This window comes from Aedes albopictus, chromosome 3 (genome assembly GCF_035046485.1).
Source record: "Aedes albopictus strain Foshan chromosome 3, AalbF5, whole genome shotgun sequence".
NCBI classification, from domain to species: Eukaryota; Metazoa; Arthropoda; class Insecta; order Diptera; family Culicidae; genus Aedes; species Aedes albopictus.
The window spans coordinates 231,931,154-231,954,792 of NC_085138.1; the positions used below are offsets into that span (position 1 = coordinate 231,931,154).

A 23,639-nucleotide genomic window follows, 5' to 3' on the forward strand; every position below is an offset into this window, starting at 1 on the left:
GGGTGTTTTGTTTATTATAAAAACAGTCCGAAGTGTTACACTACAATGCTGTTACGCTCCGTTGTATAAATATAAGCCAAATAAATGGATCTGGTAATGGGCCTCCTACCTCCCTGGATGTTCATTGGCTATAGCAATATCTGACTTACTACCACTCCAGCATACCTCTGATGGTACAGAAGGCCATTGTGAAAGACAATCCGTCATAGTCTTGTACTGTTCTCAAATGAAATCTGCGTCCATTTCTTCTGTTTCCTTGTCGCGTCCTACTGATTTTTTGTCTGTCACTTGCCTGCAGATTTACACGTATACGAAAAGAACGACCTCCATTGTTGCTCCCAAATTTCTGTTGCTATCGACTTATGATAGCATCAACGATCAAGTTCCGCGTTGGAGATCCAATTGTGAGGCCACCATGCACGATACCGAAGGTATCTATTGATGAAGGCCTGCAGCCGTTGAGTGTTCTCTATTCAAGGAGAATACATTTTACTAAGGTGGCGCAGATAAACATTGCAAACCACTGGTTGTCTCTTCCATTCTTCTGGTGTTCTTATGGAACTGAAATAGTGACGTCATTATTTTAGTTGCATAAGAGCACCAGAAGAGTGGAAGAGACAACCAGTGGTTTGCTATGTTTATCTGCGTCACCTTAGTAAAATGTATTCTCCTTGTTCTCTATTGACATACACCAGGTATCACTGGCATACAGCAGCACAGATATAACGTTTGGACGTTAGAGTCCCCTTCCTAATTAGCTTGCAAGATCCGTTCTTTGGTTTTGTGCTGTTGTGCGCAAACCATCATTTGGTTCTTTGGGTGAGTGCTCTTGAAAGTTTGTGGTGTGACGAGGGTCAAATAAAGCTGACGCGCTACGGCTTTGGCTCTTTGTATTTTCACTAGCTCCATCGCAGTAGCTCCATTGGCCGTCTCTCCTCCTACTTGTGTCATCTGTTATCCAGTGCTGACCTGAGACTTCTCCTTCTCTTCTTCTTCTTCTTCTTCTTCTTTTTCTTCTTCATTATGGCTCGACGTTTGCATTGGAACTTGGTCGCACGGTGTCAAAATTTCGATTATTATCGAACATTCATGTACCTCGGATTTTTCTTCGAAAATGAATAGTATTTTGGCTATATATTCATAATCAGAACACTAGAAAATATTTCATCGGCGAAAATTTTTCCATACATTTTGTATGGGACGTTTTTTGGGCTAAAATAGTAATTATTGATTTTTGGTATCGAAAATACCCTAAAACTCATCTAACTCAAATTTTCCCCGACAGAATATTTTCAAATTTTGCATTTATACATTACAGCCGAAATTCTAACGTTCTATGAAGAAAAATCCGAGGTACATGAAAGTTCGATAATAATCGAAATTTTGACACCATGGGTCGGTCAGCCTCTCTCCAACTTAGTGTTCTTTCCCAAGTAGCACACTTGTCACAAAAGAGTCACGGCGGCGCAGGTTTTTGTTGCGCAGAAGTCACTGAGACTTACTTCTAACAAACAAGCACTTACTTGCTAGAAGTAAGTCACAGTGACTTCCGCGCAACAAAAACCTGCGCCGTTGTGACCCATCTGTGACAAATGTGTTACTTGGGTTGAGCACTTCCATAGTTATTAACTGAAGGGCTACCTTTGCCTGCTATTGCATGAATTTGTACATTGTGTTTCATGTACAATGATACAACACCATGCCCAGGGAGTCGAGAAAATTTCCCTACCGGAACGGTAATCGAACCCACCGTCTCCCCCAAGCAACACCTGCAACATCATCTAGAATGTGGCTTTCTATGCTTTGGTCTAAATGAGTTGCACTAGAAGCACATGAAACTTCCATCTTATCAATTGAGTTGCATTTAAACTTCGAAATTCAGAAAGTTGCGGCTTTGTTTCATAGAAATCACAAATAGCCACGTGTTTGACATCGATTCGGGGAGGCGGAGCTTACATATTCCTCGCAAGTGATAATACAGTTAGCTCACATTAAAAGTACTATGTAACATGCATGAAACATCTAACTCTGGTTTGTTTGTTCAGATTAGGTTCCAAGAGCGTTACAGAAAACTTGAGCGTCTTTTCATTTTGACAGTTCTCTAACTTGTGACAATGAAGGTGCAATAAAGTAACAAGCAACTTCAGTAGCTTTTATGATGCGTTGAGCAGCGATTCTCTCACAGAGCTCTTGGTGTAGTATGCAAGGTGTGTACATAATACTCCTGGTGTCCATGGTTCGAGTCTGGACGATTTTTATACATTTTTTTTTATCATTCCCCCTTGTTTATGTTGCAAAAAAAAAAATCAGAATCTGCGCTTTTTGGGTTCCAGATAAGAAGCAAATGTGTTCTGTTGTCCGTGATACGGACAGTGAATAAATTGCACTAAGGTTGCTGTTACTGGCTTAGAAACAAGTCGTGTTGCTTGGGCCGGATTGGCAATCGAGAAATCCTTAATCACTAGGCTAACTGAAACCTTTCGAAGGAAAGGATTTCGAGTTCCAATTATTGGATAGAAAGCATGAAGCACGTTTGGCTATGTTGTTGCAACAAGAAGACCCTCCCTTGGATTTTACTCTAGAATCTAGAATGTCAAACTGAGTAATGGAAACCTAGTCTAGACCACCTTTACGCCTGCTCTCATCACTGGCTGGCTGTGAGCATAAACCCCGAATTGTTTCGTGCAAGATTAGGGAGAAGTCCTTGGTTGGATTCGGAGTCAACCTCCCCAGTAAAATTAAACAAAGGAATAAAATACTATAAAATGACATCGAGTAACATGAAAACCTCTCATACATTACCTCTTCTCGCTTTCGCCGTTTTGCCGTTCAGTCCAAGATTTTTAAGCTTCATACGGCATGCCTCATTAAAAAGTTGTGACAGTTGCCAATATCATGCTGGGCTAGAGTTAATATTTTCGAGGTTTCATTACGTGCCAATCGGCGCCATAATCGATTGTTTTCGTATAGGATGAATTTGAGAGCGTGAGATTACTTAAGGCATTCATACCGTAGTTGTCAAAACCATTTGACTTCAGTATTTGGGTGGAGTTGAAAGCTCATATCAAGCGTTAGGAAAAGCACTATTAAACTTATCATTGGAAACGAGCCAGCATCACGCGTCAGGGTACAAGTATTGAATGCAAGAAGTTGCGTGCAAGCGTGCTCAAAGATGAAATACAGCGTGAATAAACCGTTCAAAATTAGGCAGAATAACATTGTTTGGCATAGTCTGAAAAATAAGTCTGATTTGTATTTAAAATAAAGCAATTAATTAAAATCAAAAAGTATACGAGCGCAGCGTAAGGTCCGTGCGCATACTAGAAAATTCCAAAAGATCCAAGGAACAATCTTTGGTGATAATGTGGAACGGAATGCTGAAATTATTAATGCATGCGAACTGTAGTACTCTAACATTATATACGGCTGAGAACCAAGAAAGAGGCTGTCCATTAATTACGTGAGGGTTTATGGGGGGGAAGGGGGGGGGGGGTGGTTTGAGAAATCTTACGCGCTATACACAAATATTTTGGTTTCCATACAAAAAATCTTACAAGGGGGGGTGGGGGTGTCGAAAAAACTCCAAAATTCCCTTACATAATAAATAGACAGCCCCACAAGTTTAAGTTGAAGAGGCGCTCCATCAACCTCGTAGCCCTTCCACTCCGTGGCCATGCGTGGCTTTAGGCTGATCTCCAAACGCCAAGTCAATTTTTTTTATTTCGGTTTTTGCCAATAAATCACTTGCACCAACTATAGGTACACGGTTCCTATTATGTAGGAAAAATTTAACATTGGTTCCTATAGTGGCGCATCCCATTGAATTCTTATGGGAGCCACCACTATAGGAACACTACCACCACTATAGGTGTAAAGGAGCGAAAAAATTTAGGAAAATAAATGTTTGAAATAGTTTTTTCGGCAAATCCTGAGCACAAAACTTAATTATGTAATGTTATTAATTAGGTATGATGCATCTATAGTTGCAGGTACAGTTGAAGCACTTCAGGACGTAGATTAGTCTATCATGGGTTCCGCTACTGACGTCGATGATGCAGTACAGTTGTTTTCCTATGAGGGGCTGTCCATAAACCACGTGGTCATTGTTTGGGGATTTCTCAACCCCCCCCCCCCCCACGTGGTCATTTGTCCATACAAAAAAATTTATTCGTCCATACAAAATGCTCATAGGCCGAACCCCCCCCCCCCCCCCCCCCCCCCCATGACCACGTGGTTTATGGACAGCCCCTGAACTGTACAGTGTTATGCAAGAACATACAGGAGGTGGCCAAAATGTTTGGGATAGGTCACTTTTTTTCTCTCACAAAAAAAGTTCAATATGCTGTAACTTTTCATAGTGCGTGCGTGTAGAAACACGCCAAGCAATGTTTGCTCTTTGAGTCAATTGCAAATCACGCCTAGGCAAGTTCAGACGGCAATGTTGAAACTAAAGACGTATTACACTAACCCTGACGGAATTCCATCGTGGATATCCTGGTTCATCCATTGACGTGGATATTAAACGCCTCATTACGGCAGAGTAAGTTTCCAACTGGCTGGAAGTCTTCCATAATATTTCCAGTACACAAAAAGAACGACAAACAGAATATTGAAAATTATGCAGGTCGATGTATATACAGACTTGAAATCTGCCTTTGATCGCGTAGACCACGGCATATTGCTTGCACGCTGGTTAAAATCATTTCTAAAGGATCGAAGGCTCGTCGTCAAAAACGGACCGGAAACATCGGAACCATTTTCGAACTTGTCTGGAGTTCCACAAGGCAGCAATTTGGGGCCATTACTGTTTTCCGTATTCCTAAATGATCTATCCAGCTTGCTTCCGCCAGGAATACGTCTGTTTTTCGTAGACGACGTAAAGCTATACATGTTGATTCGCTGCCTCCAAATTTGTGCACAACTACGGTTGTCAGTTCAGTCCTTCGTCGAGTGGTGTACTACCAACTTGCTGGCGGTGAGTCTTCAAAAGTGCCAAGTTATATCCTTCCATCGCAAACGAACACCAATTACATATCCTTATGTAACCGCCGATCAACCACTGGCACGTGTGACTCAGGTACGTGATTTAGGTGTGATTCTGGACGCTACGATCTCCTTTCGAATGCACTATTGGGTTTCTCGTTGATGTTTAGACTTCTGTGATTATTTGATAATCCACTGAATTTTCTTTTCCCAGCGACATTTCACACTAATCAAACTAAATTTGTTTACCAGTTGTGCAACCGATGACACTGTCATGAACTCGTGCACAGTTGTCAACGTGAACCGCTGCGAAGTCGTGTGCGAAATTCGACTGTGATAATAATGAATTCAGGCCGAGTCTAAACGGGTGCAAATGTCGCAATATAACAATATCATCTCCAGAGCAAACAATCCATTCTTGAATCGATTGTTGTTGTAAGGTGTCCATATCAGTCCACCTGGATTTCTAGAATTGAAACGGTACAACGAAAATGTGTGAGATACGCCCTCCGTAATCTACCATGGCGGGACCGCATCAATCTCCCAAGCTACGAAGACCGCTGCAGATTGCTCGGGATTGAAACTCTTGAGCAGAAAAGGAAGCACACTCAAGCTGTTTTCGTGGCAAAAAATCTGTTGGGCGAGTTAGAGTGTCCTGAACTTTTGAACCTAGTCAACATTTATGCTCCAACGCGAGTGCTTCGTCAACGTGACTTTCTGATACGTCGAGAAACACAGGTTATGGATCGCATGAACCAATCCGGTTCATGTTGGAGATATTCAACCATGATTACGAGCTGTTCGACTTCAACACTTCCGCCAGCTCATTCAAACGAAAGCTCCAGGAAAGTTATTGATAGTGAAGAAGCTGGTTAAACGCTGCAAAATGCGCAATTGACTTCGTATGTGTGTGAGTTTTTGTATTATTTGTAATGGTTTTAGATATTGATTGTTTGTGATTTTAAATTATTTAGTTCTTAAGCCCTCTTGTATATACTCACTATACTTGTATTGTAATATTGTAAACCTGTAAACGATGTAGGATTTTTATGCCTTTTTGAGTTGGCCGAGTGATGTGGGCAACTCAAAAAGGCATTTCTTCCCTGCCAGGCTTCATTAAGGCTTAATGCCCGATGAAGGACAAAAAATAAAATAAAAACAAATAAATATGGACGGAAGCTTCTGTGCCACCAAGTCTTCTCGGAACTTCTGTAACCACTAATTATATAACACTGATTGATTTGTATTTATTAAAGAGACTTTCAGCCCTTGGCTGGTTCGTCTCTAATTATATAACATCTTTAGAAGGCGCTTTTCAGCCTTTTGTCAGTAATTAAACAATATTTATACGGTTACCCAGGACCGGATCTAAGAGGGGGGGAAAGGCGGGGGGCCCCACATTTTAGGGGCCCCCACAAAAACCTTTTTTGTTTGCTAACATCAGCTTTATTTTGCATATTGCTCAAGTACTGTTCGAAAATAAGGAAAAACATTTTTGGTCATCTCTCCGAGGGGCCTCCACATCCGCTCGGGCCCCGGGCCCCCACAATCCTTAATCCGGGCCTGCGGTTACCCATAATTATTCGCTTAATGAACGAAAATAACATTTGTATGCATATCTCTCATCACATATTCTTGAAGGTCCATTATTTTAACTGATTGTGTGGTCCATGCACTGGGAAACTCTTGGTGCGAAATATGACGATACATTTATTCAGCGAATTGCATCATAAGCATGCAAACCGAATACTGTGTTTTATGAATCTGAAAAGAAAATAATGCCTTTTTAGTTTACTTGAAATAACTGCAGCATAAATGTATGTCATATGACTTGAATTGAAGTGCATTACGGAAGGTGATGCTTTTATGCAATCACATACTTACGCTCAGATATGCCGACATATCGAGCGGTGTGAAGATAGCCGTCAGACTGAGTGGAACTTGGGCACCGTTCAGAAATAAAAGATATGATTACGGATTCCTAATCGATAGCTTGTACCATTTAAGCAACCATATTTCCAGGAGCAGTTGATCGTTCTGGAATTGAAAGAAGGAAAATAGTAATTTCAGGAATGCTGCTCTCATACAGATGAGGTATACCTTCATTTTCAAGTAGGTACATAGAAAACAGACAAAAAATAGTTGACTTGTTGCAATCAAAACAAGCAGTAATCCTATTGCCCAATTAAGCTAATAATTTATAATGGTATCAGAAGCAATTTTGTTTTTCAATCTTACATCTACATACCAATATGAAGGCAATCGAAGAAATAATCATAATGAATGATAGGACTCCCAATGTTATAAGGAAATATCCGTTATATTTGTCCTCCAAGTCGGACATGTACAACAGAAGATGTTGATGTAGCTGGATGATCTTTGCGAGCTGCTCGGCGATTTACATGACCGTCAATCATGTCAATTCATGTCTTGTAATGAAGCTTCAATGGCGTCCATTTGCCCACAGCCCGTCATCAAATATACAATGAATGTGGCATCTGAGGCAAATGTTGCCAACACTACAAAAAATGCTAATATTGCTTGAGACGTGAAATTGATAGCGTAGGTGGTCGAATTGTCGGAATGTGACCATTCAAAAGCAAATGGCAAAACTCGGTTCAGTGTAATAATACTGTACGTGGTAATGTATATTGTACTTTTTTTTGTGTTGATGCACTTTAGAGTGTAATAAAATAATCATCAACTGTCATTACCGCTCGCGCACAGGTACGCGCAAGCGTATGCGCAGTTGCGCAATCATTGTTATAAATCAGTGCTTCCCAAACTGTGCGCCGCGGCGCCCTGGTGCGCCGCGAACATTTGTCAGGTGCGCCGCAGGCTGTTCAGCCAAAACACAAAAAAAAAACAAACTCTTGCAGGCGGAACATCTTTTATGTTTTTGGTTTATTTAGTAAAATTAGTGTCGCCTCAATCTTTCTTGTATTGTATAGCAAAGTCTTCACTTTTAAACCTTCCTTTTGCATCATGTTAGCAGCAGCTCGCTGACGTAGTGTACGGTTTAGGTAAAAAATGACCCTAATGCCAAAGGAGGGGATAAGGAAGACTTCGAAAGTGAGGTACTCAATGGAGCTTTCCCTCTTCCTAATTTTCAATTTAAAAGTAATTATTCCAAAGTCTTTGAAAGTTTTCCGAAATTTCTCATATCCTGAAACTTTAAGATTTTTTGCCAAATTTTAAAATTTCTGGAGATTTAAATTGATTTTCGCTGAAACATTAAAATTGTTATTTTTTTTATTTCGCTTAGTTTTCGATTTCATAAATTCCTGAATTACAAGGAAGTAAATGCTTCAAGGAACTTCTTTGAAGTTCTTTCCAGAATAATTATTATCAATCTCCCGCTCTTCACTGTCTCAAAAGTTTCGGGACGACAAGTTTACTTTCATCACTAGGTACCGTAAATTCTTGCCTTTATTATTGAGATTTTTAGCTGTAGACTGTTTCATCTTCTTATCGTGAAAAATATGGAAAAAAAGATTAAACAATCCATTTTTATATTTTTTTCTCTATAATAGGATAAACTATATATTTTATTTCTCAAATTTGTAAGTTTTGCTTTGACTTCCTCTAATGTTATTTTTTTAAGATCTGAGAATCTTTAAGCAATTTTGATTTAAAAAGCAAAAGAAAACATGACATTGGATTGTTGAATTTCGCTGTCACGTTTTTTCTCCACGTTTTGAACGATAAAGATAAACTGATACAATGGATATTTTAAGTTGTGTTTTCTATACAGGCTCATTTTTCTGTACATTCGGGGAAGGTTTTTTTTCTCGTTTCAGAGAGCGAGTAATGGCGCTTAAGCCTAGGCTTTGAAGCCAGGACATATGGAGAAATGCCTGTGTCCCATCCCAGGAGAAGAGACGCCAACGGAGTGTGCATTACCCTTCTTAGCAGCACCACTCCCAACGATTTTATATGCAAACACCATTCCCCTAAAACGAAACGGTTGGTACGGTTGTCCCCGTTTCTTCCTTCATTCAATTCAAAAAAGTTCGTCAATCATGTTATTCATAAGTGGATAACCTGATTGCCTTAAGTTTTTGAATTATCTTCCAACCCATTAGTCTGCACAGTGGGCCTGGCCGTTTTAATATTTGTGTCACATCATCTCTGATATGCTGCAAATATTAATGCTGACAAGAAAATATCGGAAGAAATTTTGATATTTCCAGGATGCTTTTCAATACTGGCTGTGCAGGCACTAGAATAGAATAGAATAGAATAGAAAAAGCAAAAGAAAACATGACATTGAAGTTTTGAACTGAAAGTGTTAAAACCATCAAAATTCGTTGGAAAAAGTTGTTGGTGCGCCGCGACATTTTTGAAAATTTCAAAAGGCGCCGCGATAGCAAAAAGTTTGGGAACCTCTGTTATAAATAATAATAAACAGAGCCTGGACGCTCTCTTATGTGTTCAACACTCGAACAAGATACACGCGTTTCTTGAGTTACTCCCGGAAGAATTCCCCCAAGTGATAAAGATTTATTACGGTGATTATATCATAGTATACCAAAGTCCGCTCGTAGGGATTACCCCTTTTGCCTGCTGGAAGTAGTCCGGATCCCCGGATAGAAAAGTGGCGACGAGGAAATCGGCGCGTTGGTCATTTTTTCGACGCGAAAGTGAAAACCCCGCAGCAGCGGGAAATTCATCTTGTGTGCATTTTGCTCACCACCTGAGGAGCCGGAGAAGTTCGGCCGTGGATATAACCAGCCGGCAGCTAGCAGAAAAGTAGAAGGTAAAGTGAACCGCGAGTGGAATTAATTACCAAGAAAAAAGTGTTTTTCGGTGTGGTTTTACGGTAGCTCCGAAGCCATTTGGATTGGCGGCATCGTTTTCTAAGGAACAAAAGACCAATTGCCATTGTGATTTATTATTTCCATATCTGATTGTTCCTAGTGAAAAGTAACCATTTTGTGTTGACAACATATTAATTGTGCTTTTTCTTTGTATTTTGAGAGGTAAGGTGTAACAACGGGTGGAAATTCCGGAAGAGTTTCGGGTGCTGCTGAACTTTCGCTGGGTGGCGACTGTAGGTGTCATACGGCATCTTCGCCGGGTGGCGATTGGGACCTGATCCGTGGACAACTTGGTAAGATCGACATTGATCGGGTGAGTAACGGAGATTTTTATTGCGACGTGTGTTTGAAGATTATTTTGCATTTACACTTTGTACTTTGTACTTTGAGTGAAACTGTTGTAGAAATTTTGACGTAGGACTACGATTGAAGAGTAACTTTGTTTTTAAAACTTTTTAATATTTTAAAGCTCAATTGATTGCAATTAGTGTTGTGAGTTTGTTAAGTGTATTTAAAGGCTAAATTTGTGTTTTGCTTATTTTTGGCAAATATGTCGTGTGTGTTGAATCCTAATATTGAACCTTACCGCAAAGGTCAATCTTTTTCCACTTGGATTAGACGGTTAGGATTTTATTTTCGAGTCAACAAAGTCAATGATGATCAAAAGAAGGATCAAATGTTTCTGTTTGGTGGAGATTACCTTTTTGGTATGGCGGAAAAGCTTTATCCGACCGAAGCAATGCTAGACGAAGTGTCTTATGAAATTTTAGTTCAAAGGCTTGAAGAAAAACTTGATAAAACTGATTCAATTCTACTACAAAGGTATAATTTTAGTATGAAAGTTCAACAACCTGGGGAAACTGCAAGTGATTTCATTTTTTCGCTTAAAGTTTTGGCGGAGCATTGTGAATTTGGTGACCAAATGAATCGCCTTATAGTTGATCGTATTCTTGTTGGTTTAATTGATAATTCCCTTAAACATAGACTTTTAACTGAAGATAGTTCGAAATTGACTTGAGCACATGTTGAAAACATTATCGCTTCTTGGGAAATGGCGGATATTCACACAAAAACTTTAAAGAACAATGACAATGTTGACATAGTGGCTTCAATTGATAATAGATATTCTTTTCATGATGGAAGACAATTGGCTGAACGTGTGATGACAAAAAGATCCCATGGTTTTCGTAGGGCAGTTAATAGTCATTTTGATTTTCGATCTGCAAAAGATCGCCATCACGCAGCAACATCCAAATTCCTGCAACCTAGGCGTCGATGTCCACCATCTGGAACAATCCATAAGCGCAGAAGAATGGACGACACACGATGGACAATGGAACAACCAATCTGTGATTCAGAGCGTTAATGATTAATCATTAATTTAATCATGATTAATGATTAGTGATTAAGATTAATCAAAAATCATTAATCATAATCACAAAAATTTCTCGTTTAATCATTAATCATTAATCTTAATCACACTGATTTCGCAATTTAATCATTAATCAGTAATCATAATCATAAGAAAAAAAGTTAATCAATCATTAATCATTCATCACCGAAAAATGATTCATCATATAAAATATATTATTCAATTAAAGTTGGTTTAAATGCTGTTCTAAATATTATAATTTATGATTCTTCTTTCAAAAATCTCCCAGACAGAGTTGCCTTTTACTTTTGAAACTTCAAAAATATTTTTAACAACAAATATATTTCAATCACTTCCAGTTTTTGTGATTGATTAATTATGATTAATCATGATTTTTAATCAATGAACTATTTTTAATCATTAATCATAATCAATAATCACAGATAAAACCAAATTTAATCATTAATCATAATCTTTAATCATCCTCAAAATCAAATTAATCATTAATCATAATCATTAATCACTGAAATAAAAATTTTAATCATCAATGATTAATCATGATTAAAATTTTTGGTAATCATGAACGCTCTGCTGTGATTACTGCGGACGAAGAGGACACCAGCGAAGACAGTGCTACATACTGAAGGACGATTTGAGCGACGAAGAAGTCAACTACATTCCTGAGGCGGTTACCGATGACACAAATGGACTGTCCGAGGAAGTTGACACGCTAATGACCATCGATTGTGGTTCGGAAGATAGTGATTCTAGTGAACTTGAGTGCATGCATGTTTCTTCCATTGGAAAAAGTGATCCCTGTCTATTGAATGTTTCTATTGAAGACAATCCTGTACAAATGGAGGTTGATAGTGGTTCCTCAGTTACAGTGATGGACAAAAAATCATTTAATTCTAAATTTGACATTCCTATATCGAAAAGCTCAAAACAACTTGTAGTGGTCAATGGTTCCAGATTAAAGGTGTCTGGAGAAGTGGAAGTTAAAGTTGAACATAATGACAAAATAGCAAATTTACATCTTTTAGTGATTGATTGTGATTACCAGTTTATTCCTTTATTGGGTAGACCATGGTTTGATGAATTTTGTCCCAACTGGAGAGACTTTTTTGGCGATTTGATGCCAGTGGACAACATTTTGCAAAATCAAAACAAAACGCTAATTGCTGATACAAATCTAAACTTTTCTGACATAGTTGTCAAGAATACGACTAAAACTGTAAAACATTTTGAAACAGATTTGGTTTCAGCACGTGATGTTCCAATTTTTCAACATTTAATTGACGTTCCCTTTTACTTTCGGGAGATTATTTTCAAATGTGATAATAGGTTTAATACAAAGAAGTCAACTATTACAATTAAAACAAGACCCCAAGCAACTACTAATTTTTTGGACAACGTTAAAAAAACCGATCATTTCAACCAGTGATTTGTTGAATGCAGTGCAAGCCTTAAACAACAGTGCTGTTTTAATGGGCAATGTTGATGTTTGCTTACGATTTCGATCCTTGTCTACGAAATATGGTCGAGAACTGCAGAAAAGCTTTATGTTTGAGAACAACCTACCGGTTATTTTACTGGATATTGCAAAGCAGACAAAGCGTTATATATTATTATCAAAGCTTTTAAACCTTTTACGCCATGGTTGGTACGCTGACATTGAACAGTTTGTTGTTGCTTGTGGCCTTTGTGCAACTCTGGCAATACTTCCAAAACTAAACATTAGGACAAAAAGTAAACCTGCCGAGAAACCATTTAGTAAGAAACACACAGTTGATTTTCGTTTTAAGCAAAATGTCTTCTTATTGTTGGTAAGTAGTTTCTCTAAATGGGTGGAGGTAAAGTGCGGAGTGAAAACTTCATCAAAACTTATTGATTGTTTTGGATTGCCAGACATATTGTCGGACGATGGTTTCTATTTCAATTCTCATTCAATTCACACATTTATACAAACACAAATACTTAACAATTCTTCATACAGGAGTTTGGCCGCTGCTGTCGTCGGATGCAGACGGATTGTTGTACTCGGTCATATAGTCTTTTTTTGCTTCGATACAGTCGAATCGAATCACGCGCGCTTGCTTTCTTTTGTCGATCGATCACCTTATTGTTTTCTGGTTGTGCATTCTGTGTAAATAGCAGAAACAGCATCAAGCCATCGTAGCAATATGAGCGAACTGTTTATTAATACCGTTCAGTTCCGATTTCCAGCGGGCAGTCCACGGCCGTCTTGGATGGAAGTCGCGAACTTTATGAAACGGCTAGACACGGACGTTATGCTTATAGAGACTATCTATAAAACGGCTCATGATCGTTCGCTTTTTATAAAATTTACATCCCGAGATGCCATGGAGGAATCATTGCGGAGGAACGCGGAGCCACGGCAATTTGTTTATTCCAATGGAAAGTCTATTGAGGTACAAATGTCGATAGCGGGTACCAATGTGCGATACGTCCGCATATTTGATCTGCCTCCGGAATTGGCTGATGAAAGTTTGTCGGTGGTTCTTGGAGCGTTTGGAAAAGTGCATCGTGTAATCCGCGAAAAATTTCCACCGGATTCGGGTCTTGGGCACATTTTTACTGGAGTTCGAGGCGTGCATATGGAAGTCGAAACAAATATTCCATCGACGATTGATGTCGCCGACCGGGAAGGGAGAGTGTACTACGATGGATTGATGGATACTTGTTTTTTCTGTCAAGCGGAGGGACACAGGAAGGACGCCTGCCCACAGCGGAAATTGCAGGAGAAAATTGGAAGGAAGCAGAAGAAAATGTCGTATGCTGGAATTGTGTCTGGGAACGCCGTCGCACAAGTGTAAAATGATTTAGAAGAAACATTGCCGGACGAAATCATCGAAGTTTTGGAGGAGGAGGAGGAGGAGGAAGATGAAAAAGGAAATGCGGATCAGTTACAGCTGGATGTTTGCGAAATCAATAACAGAGAAGAGACAATGCCTACAAATGATATGCATCGGAAGACAAATGGTAACACATCGGAAGAAATGTCTAACATTGTACAGGAAGCAGTAGTGAATCCTCAGGCGGCTCAGCGGCGAGCTCAATTTGCAGCTTCGGGCGGTGGCTCCAGCTCCAGCCAAGGTTCCGGCTCAGTGCCACGACCGAAGAAAAAATGCACAAGAAGAGTTTTTTATTAGTACATTTTGAATGATTGTAGAATACTTAAATTTAATTATTCACCCAGTTGTCGGCTCCGTAGAGTTTTAATTTAAACAATTGAGCCAAAACAAATAAACAGTTTGGATAAAAAAAAAAAAAAAATCTTCATACAATCCTGCTGAAAATGGCTGGAGAGAAAGACTAGTAGAAAAGGTAAAACGAGAGTACGGGATTTTTTCCTGGATCTTAGAAGTGATTGAGTTGAGTGCTGAAATCCAGATATTTCTAATTTTTATTGGTTTTAAAATCAATGACGTGACGTTGGAGGTTTATTTCCCTTCCATAAAGCAATTTGTTTACAAGCATGATTTCCCACAATTTAGTGTTTCTACGTGTTTTTTTAAAATGCTTTACAACAATATTATTACAGACTATAAATAAGGCGATCCAAGAGGCGACCTCTACCACACATCCAACCCGAGACTGGTTCGTTGAACGACGAGGGCCGAAGCAACCGAGGCTGTCGATTCAAGCGTTCAAAACTGGTCGGTCGATGCTGACTGTTGAGGAACCTGGAGGAGTAATCGCAGAAGGAAACGATGTCTGGCAATTACCAGATCGGAGTAATAACGAAGAAATGAGAGACAATAGTGGTGAAATAGTAGTGCGTAGAAATAATGAAAGAAAATTCGTAATGCTAGAGCTTAATCGCCTATATTGGCGTTCGAACATATTCAAACAAATAAGAAAAAGAAAATGTATATTAAATGTGGTTAGGCTTACTGGCTTACCCAGGCTTTCGAGAATAGTTAGTTTATCTGGAATAAGAAAAGTTCTGTATTTTGAATAACTGTTCATTCTGAAGTTCATTCTTCCCGAAGGGGGAAGGACTAATGTATATTGTACTTTGTTTTGTGTTGATGCACTTTAGAGTGTAATAAAATAATCATTAACTGTCATTAGCCGCTTGCGCACAGGTACGCGCAAGCGTATGCGCAGTTGCGCAATCATTGTTATAAATAATAATAAACAGAGCCTGGACGCTCTCTTATGTGTTCAACACTCGAACAAGATACACGCGTTGCTTGAGTTACTCCCGGAAGAATTCCCCCAAGTGATTAAGATTTATTACGGTGATTATATCATAGTATACCAAAGTCCGCTCGTAGGGATTACCCCTTTTGCCTGCTGGAAGTAGTCCGGATCCCCGGATAGAAAACGTGGAAGGACCAGTTATTATCACAACCCATAGAGCAAACAAAAATATGTCATCCAGCTGTACAAGAACGTATGTTAACCGTGCATTTTTGATTAGCGCATCCTTAACAGTTTTACTTCCTAAATATTTATTTTCGTAATATATTTGGTTCAAATCATGAATGATGAACATAACTCAAGTGCTACACCCGATTGGATTGCCTGTTAGCTATGTAATTTTCTACGGAATACTTTATACAGAACAGGAAAGAAAACAAAAAAAAAAACATATATTTAAGAAAACCAGAAGCATTAGGTTCTTGGATAGAAGCTCCACGTCCTTTTAGTCGTTTACATGCAGATTTTTTTTATCTTGACGGGAATAACTTCCTTTAGATTGTGGACAGTCACACTAAGTGGCTTGAAATCGAATGGATGCGTTCAGAAACATCGGCAACAATGGTAAATAAAAAAATGCTTGTATGTTTGCGAGATTCGGATTGCCGGATGTGGTAGTCACTGATGTTGAGCAACCTTGGATGTTAAAGATAAATTAATAAAAAGAATAGTAGCTCTGGAGAAGATGGAGCATTTCCTTCAAAAAAAATGCTTTCATTCAAGCCAAAAATGTTAGTGGATTTGATTAATCCCAACAAAGCATATAAGAATCACTTGACAAATGCTATGCAACATTCTGGAAAATCCAAACTAGAAGAAGAGGAATTAGAAATAACTTCAGATGTACTACAGAATGAAAAGAGCAAACCCGTAGCGGGCGATAAGCTAACAAGTTTCCAAGATGGTTGGAGGCTGTATTTGTAGAACGCATTTTCCAGATTCTGATTTGCAAACACAAAACTAATGCGCACAGATGACAGTTGAAGGCGGCATTACGAATCCAAACGAGGTAGGACGAAGATACAGTTTCCAAACACCACGACGAACAAATGTCGAAGGAACTCGATAGAAGAGGAAGATGATTTCCTTGGATTCTCTGAGGATTCGATGCCTCTAGCCATCCACGAGAGGAAGTAGATCAAGCAAGTTAGGAGTCCTATCAAAACGCGATCGTAGACTGCGCAAAACAGCGGGACAGGAACACGCTGAAGCTGTGGTGTCAACGTGTTTGATTTTGAAGAATTATTCATTTTTCATTTATTTAGTTCAACATCAAATTCATGATAACACTGAATCAACAATTTGCCGCCATAATACTCGATTTGCAGCTACAGCTCTCCAACGTTCGCCAGATCATGCTCCATCTGATCCGCCCATCGTGTTCCCTGCGCTCCACGCCTTCTTGTACCAACCGGATGGTTAGCAAACACCAACTTTGCAGGGTTGTTGTCCGGCATTCTTGCAACATGCCCTGTCCACCGTATGCGTCCAGCTTTAGCCACTTTCAGGGTGTTGGGTTCACCGTAAAGTGCAGCGAGCTCGTGGTTCATAATTCTCCGCCACACATCGTTCTCCTGCACGCCGCGGAAGATCGTCCTTAGTACACGTCGCTCGAAAACTCCGAGTGCTTGCAGGTCCTCCTCGAGCATGGTCCTTGTCTCGTGTCCGTAGAGAACCACCGGTCTTATTAGCGTCTTGTACATGGTACATTTGGTGCGGGATGAATCTTTTTTGACCGCAGTTTCTTTTGGAGCCCATAGTAGGCACGACTTCCACTGATGATGCGCCTTCGTATTTCACGGCTCACGTTATTGTCAGCCGTTAGCAAGGAACCGAGGTAGACGAATTCTTCTACCACCTCGAAAGTATCCCGTCTATCGTAACATTGCTGCCAAGGCTTGTCCTACCACCTACCAGAATGTACTTTGTCTTAGTCGCATTCACCACCAGTCCGACCTTTGCTGCTTCACGTTTAAGGCGGGTGTACAGCTCTGCCACCGTTTCAAATTTTCTAGCAATAATATCCATGTTATCCGCAAAACAGGCAAATTGGCTGGATTTCGCGAAAATATTACCCTGGCTGTTGAGCCCGGCTCGTCGCATAACACCTTCCAGGGCGATGTTGAATAGTAGGCAGGAATGTCAATCACCTTGTCGTAGTCTCCATCGAGATTCGAATGAACTGGATAGCTCTGAATAGTTTTGAAGGGACGAATGACCTTCGGGTGAAAGTCCCCCGACAACAACAAAAGAAGAAGAAGAAAGATAGTTCACCCGAAATCCTTATGCTATTCTGCACACCGTTCATCGAACGGTGATTTGAAGAATTGAAGAGATTTGAATTATTGAAATATCCAATCGAATTTTGTAAATTAAAATGATGGTCTTTTCTCAAGAAGGGACAACTGTAGTATCTGCCCTGATCTGAGTGAACCACGATAAGAGTGTTAGCAAATAAGAGTCTTGTGAGAGACTTGAGAGCATGGAATAAAAGCTATTCAGTTGAATCCAAGCCGTTGCATGAGACAGAGGCGAAACCTAATTGAAGGTGTTCCTTTTTTATTAATCTAAAAAGATCTCTTCATAATATCTTAAACTTTGAATTAAATTAATAAGTATTGTTGAACAGTTATAAGTTATAGGATATAACAATTGTGTAATCCATTTAATGGGAAACTCTATAAGCGAGATATGATGCTACTTTTATTCAGTAAATTGCATCATAAGCATGCAAACCGAATACAGTGTTTTATGAATCTGAAAAGAAAATGAGATCGTTTTAGCTGCCTTGAAATAGCTGCACGAAACAAACTATTTAGTGTCCTGAATTAAAGAGCATTACGAAAGTTGGTACTTTTACGCAATCGCATACTTACGCTCAGGTAAGCCGACATATCAAGCGGTGTGAAGATGGCCGTCAGACTGAGTGGAACTTGAGCACCATTCAGAAACAATAAATATGATTTCTGATTCCGTATCGATAGCTTGTACCATTTAAGCAACCATATTTCCAGAAGCAGTTCGTCGTACTGGAATTCAAAGAAGATCAAAACATTTCAAGAACGTAGCATTTACATTGATTAAATTTACCTTCATCTTCAAGTAAGTACCGAGAAAACAGACAAAAAATAGCTGACTTGTTCCAATCAATACTAGCACCAATCCCATAGCCCAGTTTATCTGAAAGTTTATAATAGTATAAGAAGTAATAAATTTTCTTCAACCTTACACCTTCATACCAATATAAAGGCGAACAAAGATACAATCATAATGTATGATAGAACTCCCAATGTGATAAGGAAATATCCGCTGTATTTATCCTGCAACTCGGTCATGTACAACAAAAGATGCTGATGTAGTTTGATGATCCTTGTGAGCTGTTCGGTGATTTTCCGCTCCTGGGCGTCGCCGTCGATCATGGCATTCATGTCCTGCAACGAAGCTACGATGGCGTCCATTTGTCCGCAGCCCGTCAACAAATAAACAATAAATGTGTCATCCGATGCAATTGTTGCCACAACTACAAAGAAAACTAATATTGCTTGAGACGTGAAATTGATAGCGTAGGCTGTCCAATCGTCGGAATGTGTCCATTCAAAACCAAACGGCAGAAGTCTGTTCTGTGTGATAATGCTGTACGTTAAGGGACCAGTTATTATCACAATCCAGTAAGCAGATGAAAATATGAAATTCAACTTTACAACAACGTATGTCAAGCGCGCACTTTTTATTAGCGCATCCTTCACAGTTTTACTGTCCAAATATTTGTTTTCATAATATATTTGGTTCAAATCGTTAATTTCAACTATTCTTTCACGACGAAAAGCGTACAGATGAATTTTGGCCAACATCTTTCAAAGAAGAAAAATGTATAAATCAGATAAATTATTACAAATGAATCAAACAAAACTTACCTGGATAGAAAATCCAATCGTAGTTATATTCAGCAGGATTTTTTCAATATCATTGCGGTAGTAATACATTGAAGTAGTGAAAAGATAAATATAAGTAGCATGCAAACAAACCATCACAGCAAACGTGCGATTTATCATGCTGAAATCATGTCTAATTAGATTAGCACCAAGGAGTCGGCTGAATTTATCCGTCCGTTGAACCATTTCGTGGTAGAATTGAGCCGCCGAATTGATTTCATATTGAAACACGCGGTATTTGTTCAACTTTGCTAGGTAATCCATTATTTTCTTTTGGAAATTGAAGTCCTATGCTGGTATAGGCAATGGTTTTGAAGCAAGTGAGAATGGTTATTTAAATTTCAAGTAGTTATGCACTGCCTATTGAGCGAGCATCCAAGTGTCAATCCATCGATCGTGATAGGATAATTGGATGGATGCCGCCAACACCTGCTAGAGTCACATGATCAGATTCTGGAGCCTACAGGTGGTTTGCATGCAGGTATGACAGATCGTGTGATTTTTTGCAATCAACTGTATTATGTGGGTACGTAAATGAATAAATTAATAATTATCTCAAAACATCGAAACTTCTTTCTTTGGAAATCAATATTATGCCAATCAGAAGAAATTCACAAAATTTGCCAAAAAGTCTAGGACGGATCAATGCTTCCAGCTATTTTTCTGGGAATGATAATGGATTTTGATGATGATTGTGTCGATGAAACCAGCTGTCACTTGTACATTCTTGCTGGAAAAACAAATACTCTGACCGATTATTCCGCAAGTTAAGTGACATTACAACGATCTTCTTAATCTTATTTTTCGATTTCGCACCTGTCAACATTACTGTTTATGAGTTTTTGCCGCGTTTATTTCCCTCCAAACTTCAGTTCGATCAGCTGAAGTATTTTTTTTTTAAATTTTATCCACATTTTCAAACCAAAAAATTCAATCTGCCGGTGGTTGTTTGTGTTGTCCTAGGTTTTGGCTTCTTCCACCAGTACCGCTGTTTGTGACGTTCTGATCCAATCCGTGAGTATTTCAGCAATTTTGTCGATTCCATTACAGATTCCATTACAATCTGAGTTCCAAATTAAAGGTGTAATGGGGCCTACATAATCGAAGCGGTTATTGCACGGGTACCTATTCAGCAAGACCATGTCATTTTTGATTCTTGTTGATAAGGTCCACTTATTGGATGTCTTGATATCAAGCTCACCAAACGCAGAATTGAATAAAAAACTTAGGAGACTAGGTTACTAACCAATAGTTCAGCACCAAAGACATGGCTGGTTAACACCACTTTCCAGACTGACAGAGAACAGCTCTTCAGAACGTTAAATATTATCAATCCATTAGAAAATTGGAGTTTTCGGCTAGCAAAAACGGGCTAGCAAATTTATACTCGAACCGAAAACCACTTTATCAAGAAGACATGCAACTCTGTTGTTTTCCCATACTAACGGCATGCGACACCGACGGCACCGCCGCCTGTTGAGCTAAGGTGCTACCTTTGTATAAAAGTGTAAGAGTGTATTGGTGCGAGTATGAAGATTCACACACACTACCATAAATGCTTCCACCTTAATCCGTGGTGGTGCTGCTAACAGTGACACCCGATTTTAAGCAGTGCTGCAAATTTGTATGAATAGATTATAGTCCTGTTCAATGAGAAATGAGGTAGGTTGACCAGAAGAGTGCAGGGTGTTGTGATTTTCTACGGATCGTTTATAGAAAGCGTGTAGACGGTTTGCTTGGACAATATAAACTAAACTTTATTATGACGGGTATACAAACATAAATACAGTGAAGGCTACAATTACATACATATACAACACAGGGCATGCTGGTTCGCCTTCGGAAGTCTAACCTCAAACTCGCACAAGAAACCGCTAAAGGAGATGGTGCCGAATAAAACCGTTCAAAATTGAATGCTGTTTGGATGACATCGCTCCAAATCGAACAAACGGAGCTCTTCGGAGCTACTCGGAGTGGAATCATGCGGAGTGGAATCTGTCCGTGGGCCCCGATGCAATAAACTACTCGTCTTTACCGTCAAATGCTAGTATGGGTGAGTCAAATGATTCGTCGAAAGTAATGGAATTTCCAGAAGTGAAGTTGTTTCGACTGCAAGAGAGCAGACTCACCATACAAGAGTTCCACGAACTCCATATTTGTGACACCAACCTTTTTATCTGCGGAGAAATTTAAAAATCGCTTTTATTGATCTTAACAGCACTACTGCCCAGGAAGATAACGTGAGCAACAACTCAAAGCAAAGCCATGAACTCAGTGAAATTTATGTACGGGTCGAAAGCTTTCTCTAAATCCAGTGACAAAAGGATTCAGAAGGTTCCGTAATCCGGGGTCAAATTGATCACTTTAAAACAACTACATATTGCGGATAACATCAGTGCTAATCCAAATATTGCCAAAAAAATTTCTGTAAAACCAGTACCCAGTGGATCTCCATGGGACCATGCAACAGAATTTTGTTCAACAAATTTAAACTTTAAGTTAAATAACTTGAAATATCAAAAAAAAAATGGAACGATTACTTTGGGGCGAAATTGATCAGTACACAATTAAGCATCGGTTGGAATGGAAAATTCCCTCCTCCGCTTAATTTTGCTCTTCTAAAACCGAATAACGCGTTTAAAATCTTACAACTAGTGAATTTATTACTTAAAATGCAAAATTAAATATTGAAATTCCCCCCCCTTAAACGCCTAAAGGTAGGCAATTCATTTGAAATAAGTGATTCATATCACAATAAATGACTATTTCATCATAAAATGAACTATTTTTTAACTATTTCATGTTCTGATTAGCTACATAACTTCCCAACCAAGGTTCCACAAAAATGTTAAAACAGACAATTTACGGGAAGTCCTGTTAGCAATCGATTGTTTAGTAGCAATGATTTCAGCTAAATGGGAAATACATTGCAAATTCCTAAAAAAAATAAGGCAAAACTAACTTTTTTTGTAAAAAAATTAAAGTCTACACTCATCTCTAGATATCTACGAACCAGATGACGTAAAAAGTTTAAGATCATTACGACGGTTAAAAGTTCCTAGTACGGAATTACAATGTAGTACCCGAATGATCAATTTCACCCCGCTGATCAATTTGACCCCGGTTTACGGTTCCACTGTTTCATTTCTCTTAGATTCTCTACACACTGCAAAACGTGGAGGTGATCCGTTGTAGACCGATCTGCTAAGAAAGCGGCTTGATGCAAGCCTGGGATCCACATACTGTTGCAACTTTTCTAGTATCCAGCTGGCATATACCTTGTAGCCGGTGCAGCTCAAACAAATACGGTGGTATTCGTTCACCGTCTTCGGGTTCTTGGTCTTCGGAATAGGGACGACTTCCACATGGCTTTCACTCCTCTGGAAATAGGTACATTTGTTTCCCAAACTTTTGTTAGCAATGCATGCAGTTCAGAAAGCGTTCTCTCGTCACTATATTTAAAAAAAATCACTGCATGGCCCGTCTACTCCTGGAGTTTTACCATTTTTCAACGTGCCAACGATCTGTTCTATCTCTGCCAGCGTTGGATCAGGAATAGCAGCTAAATTAGGTGGAAGACGCATTGGTGATGGTATACAGTTAGGCATGTTATCATCCCCTTCGGTAATCCAATCGTTAAGACGAATAGAAGTGTTGAACGCTCCATCGGTTTTCTTCTTCTAATATCGCTTCAAATGTCGGTAAGTTCACTGAATGCGTTCGCCTGATGGCTGAAGCTAGTTTGCAAAAAAGCCGCCTATTTCTGCTTCCTCGTAGTCACACTGGACTCTCCCTAGTTGTTCTCTTGCCTCCGCCAACTTGTAGCGCCATTCGGGATGACTAGATGCGATTTGATTTTTTTTAGACATTGGCAAGACCTTTCCGACATTCCCGACTCACAGACATAGGAGAAAGTTCCTTAAGGAGAAACTTCAGAGAGTACCAATATGGCTGCCACAATGGCCGACTTGGACCCCTACTCACGTTTTCAAGAGCACAAATCTTAAAAATTCGTAAATAAATGCGGTCGATTTGGAAAAGCTGCCTCTTTTTGCAAGTGAGCAAAGCCAGGATAATCAAGTGCGACTTGGTTCGATGCTTCGTTCGTCAGATTTGTGCCTCTAAAGTTTGTATGCAAAATTGCAATGGGATTTCTTGATGTTTCACCTTAAAGGCGGTCGAAGTGGAGGATCACATCTTATCGCGTACCTAAGTACTTCCAACGTTCTTCCACAGAAGAGTCTGGCATAGGTTCCGTAAGAGTTCTGAGGTGCTGGCATCATACGATTTTTTTCGTGTTTC

The 23,639-nt window shown here is 39.4% G+C and overlaps 1 protein-coding gene across 1 annotated transcript; it reads right to left on the reverse strand.

Moving 5' to 3' along the window:
* Positions 1–13,178: 13,178 nt before the first annotated feature.
* LOC109399842 (odorant receptor 22c-like) lies at positions 13,179–20,271 on the reverse strand. Its single transcript, XM_019672332.3, has 5 exons — positions 19,320–20,271; positions 18,645–19,256; positions 18,496–18,585; positions 18,282–18,434; positions 13,179–18,162 (listed from the first exon to the last, which is right to left on the reverse strand). Exons 1-5 carry the CDS (start codon positions 19,599–19,601, stop codon positions 18,109–18,111), a joined length of 1,191 nt encoding a protein of 396 aa, XP_019527877.1. The 5' UTR covers positions 19,602–20,271; the 3' UTR covers positions 13,179–18,108.
* Positions 20,272–23,639: the final 3,368 nt, after the last annotated feature.

Coding starts and splice junctions, on each gene's coding strand:
- LOC109399842 (XM_019672332.3), bottom strand. CDS start 19,601: ATGGATTACCTAGCAAAGTTGAACAAATACCGCGTGTTTCAATATGAA. Junction 19,257..19,319: donor CGATTGGATTTTCTATCCAG/GTAAGTTTTGTT, acceptor CTTCTTTGAAAG/ATGTTGGCCAAAATTCATCT. Junction 18,163..18,281: donor ATATGTCGGCTTACCTGAGC/GTAAGTATGCGA, acceptor TTTTCTTTTCAG/ATTCATAAAACACTGTATTC.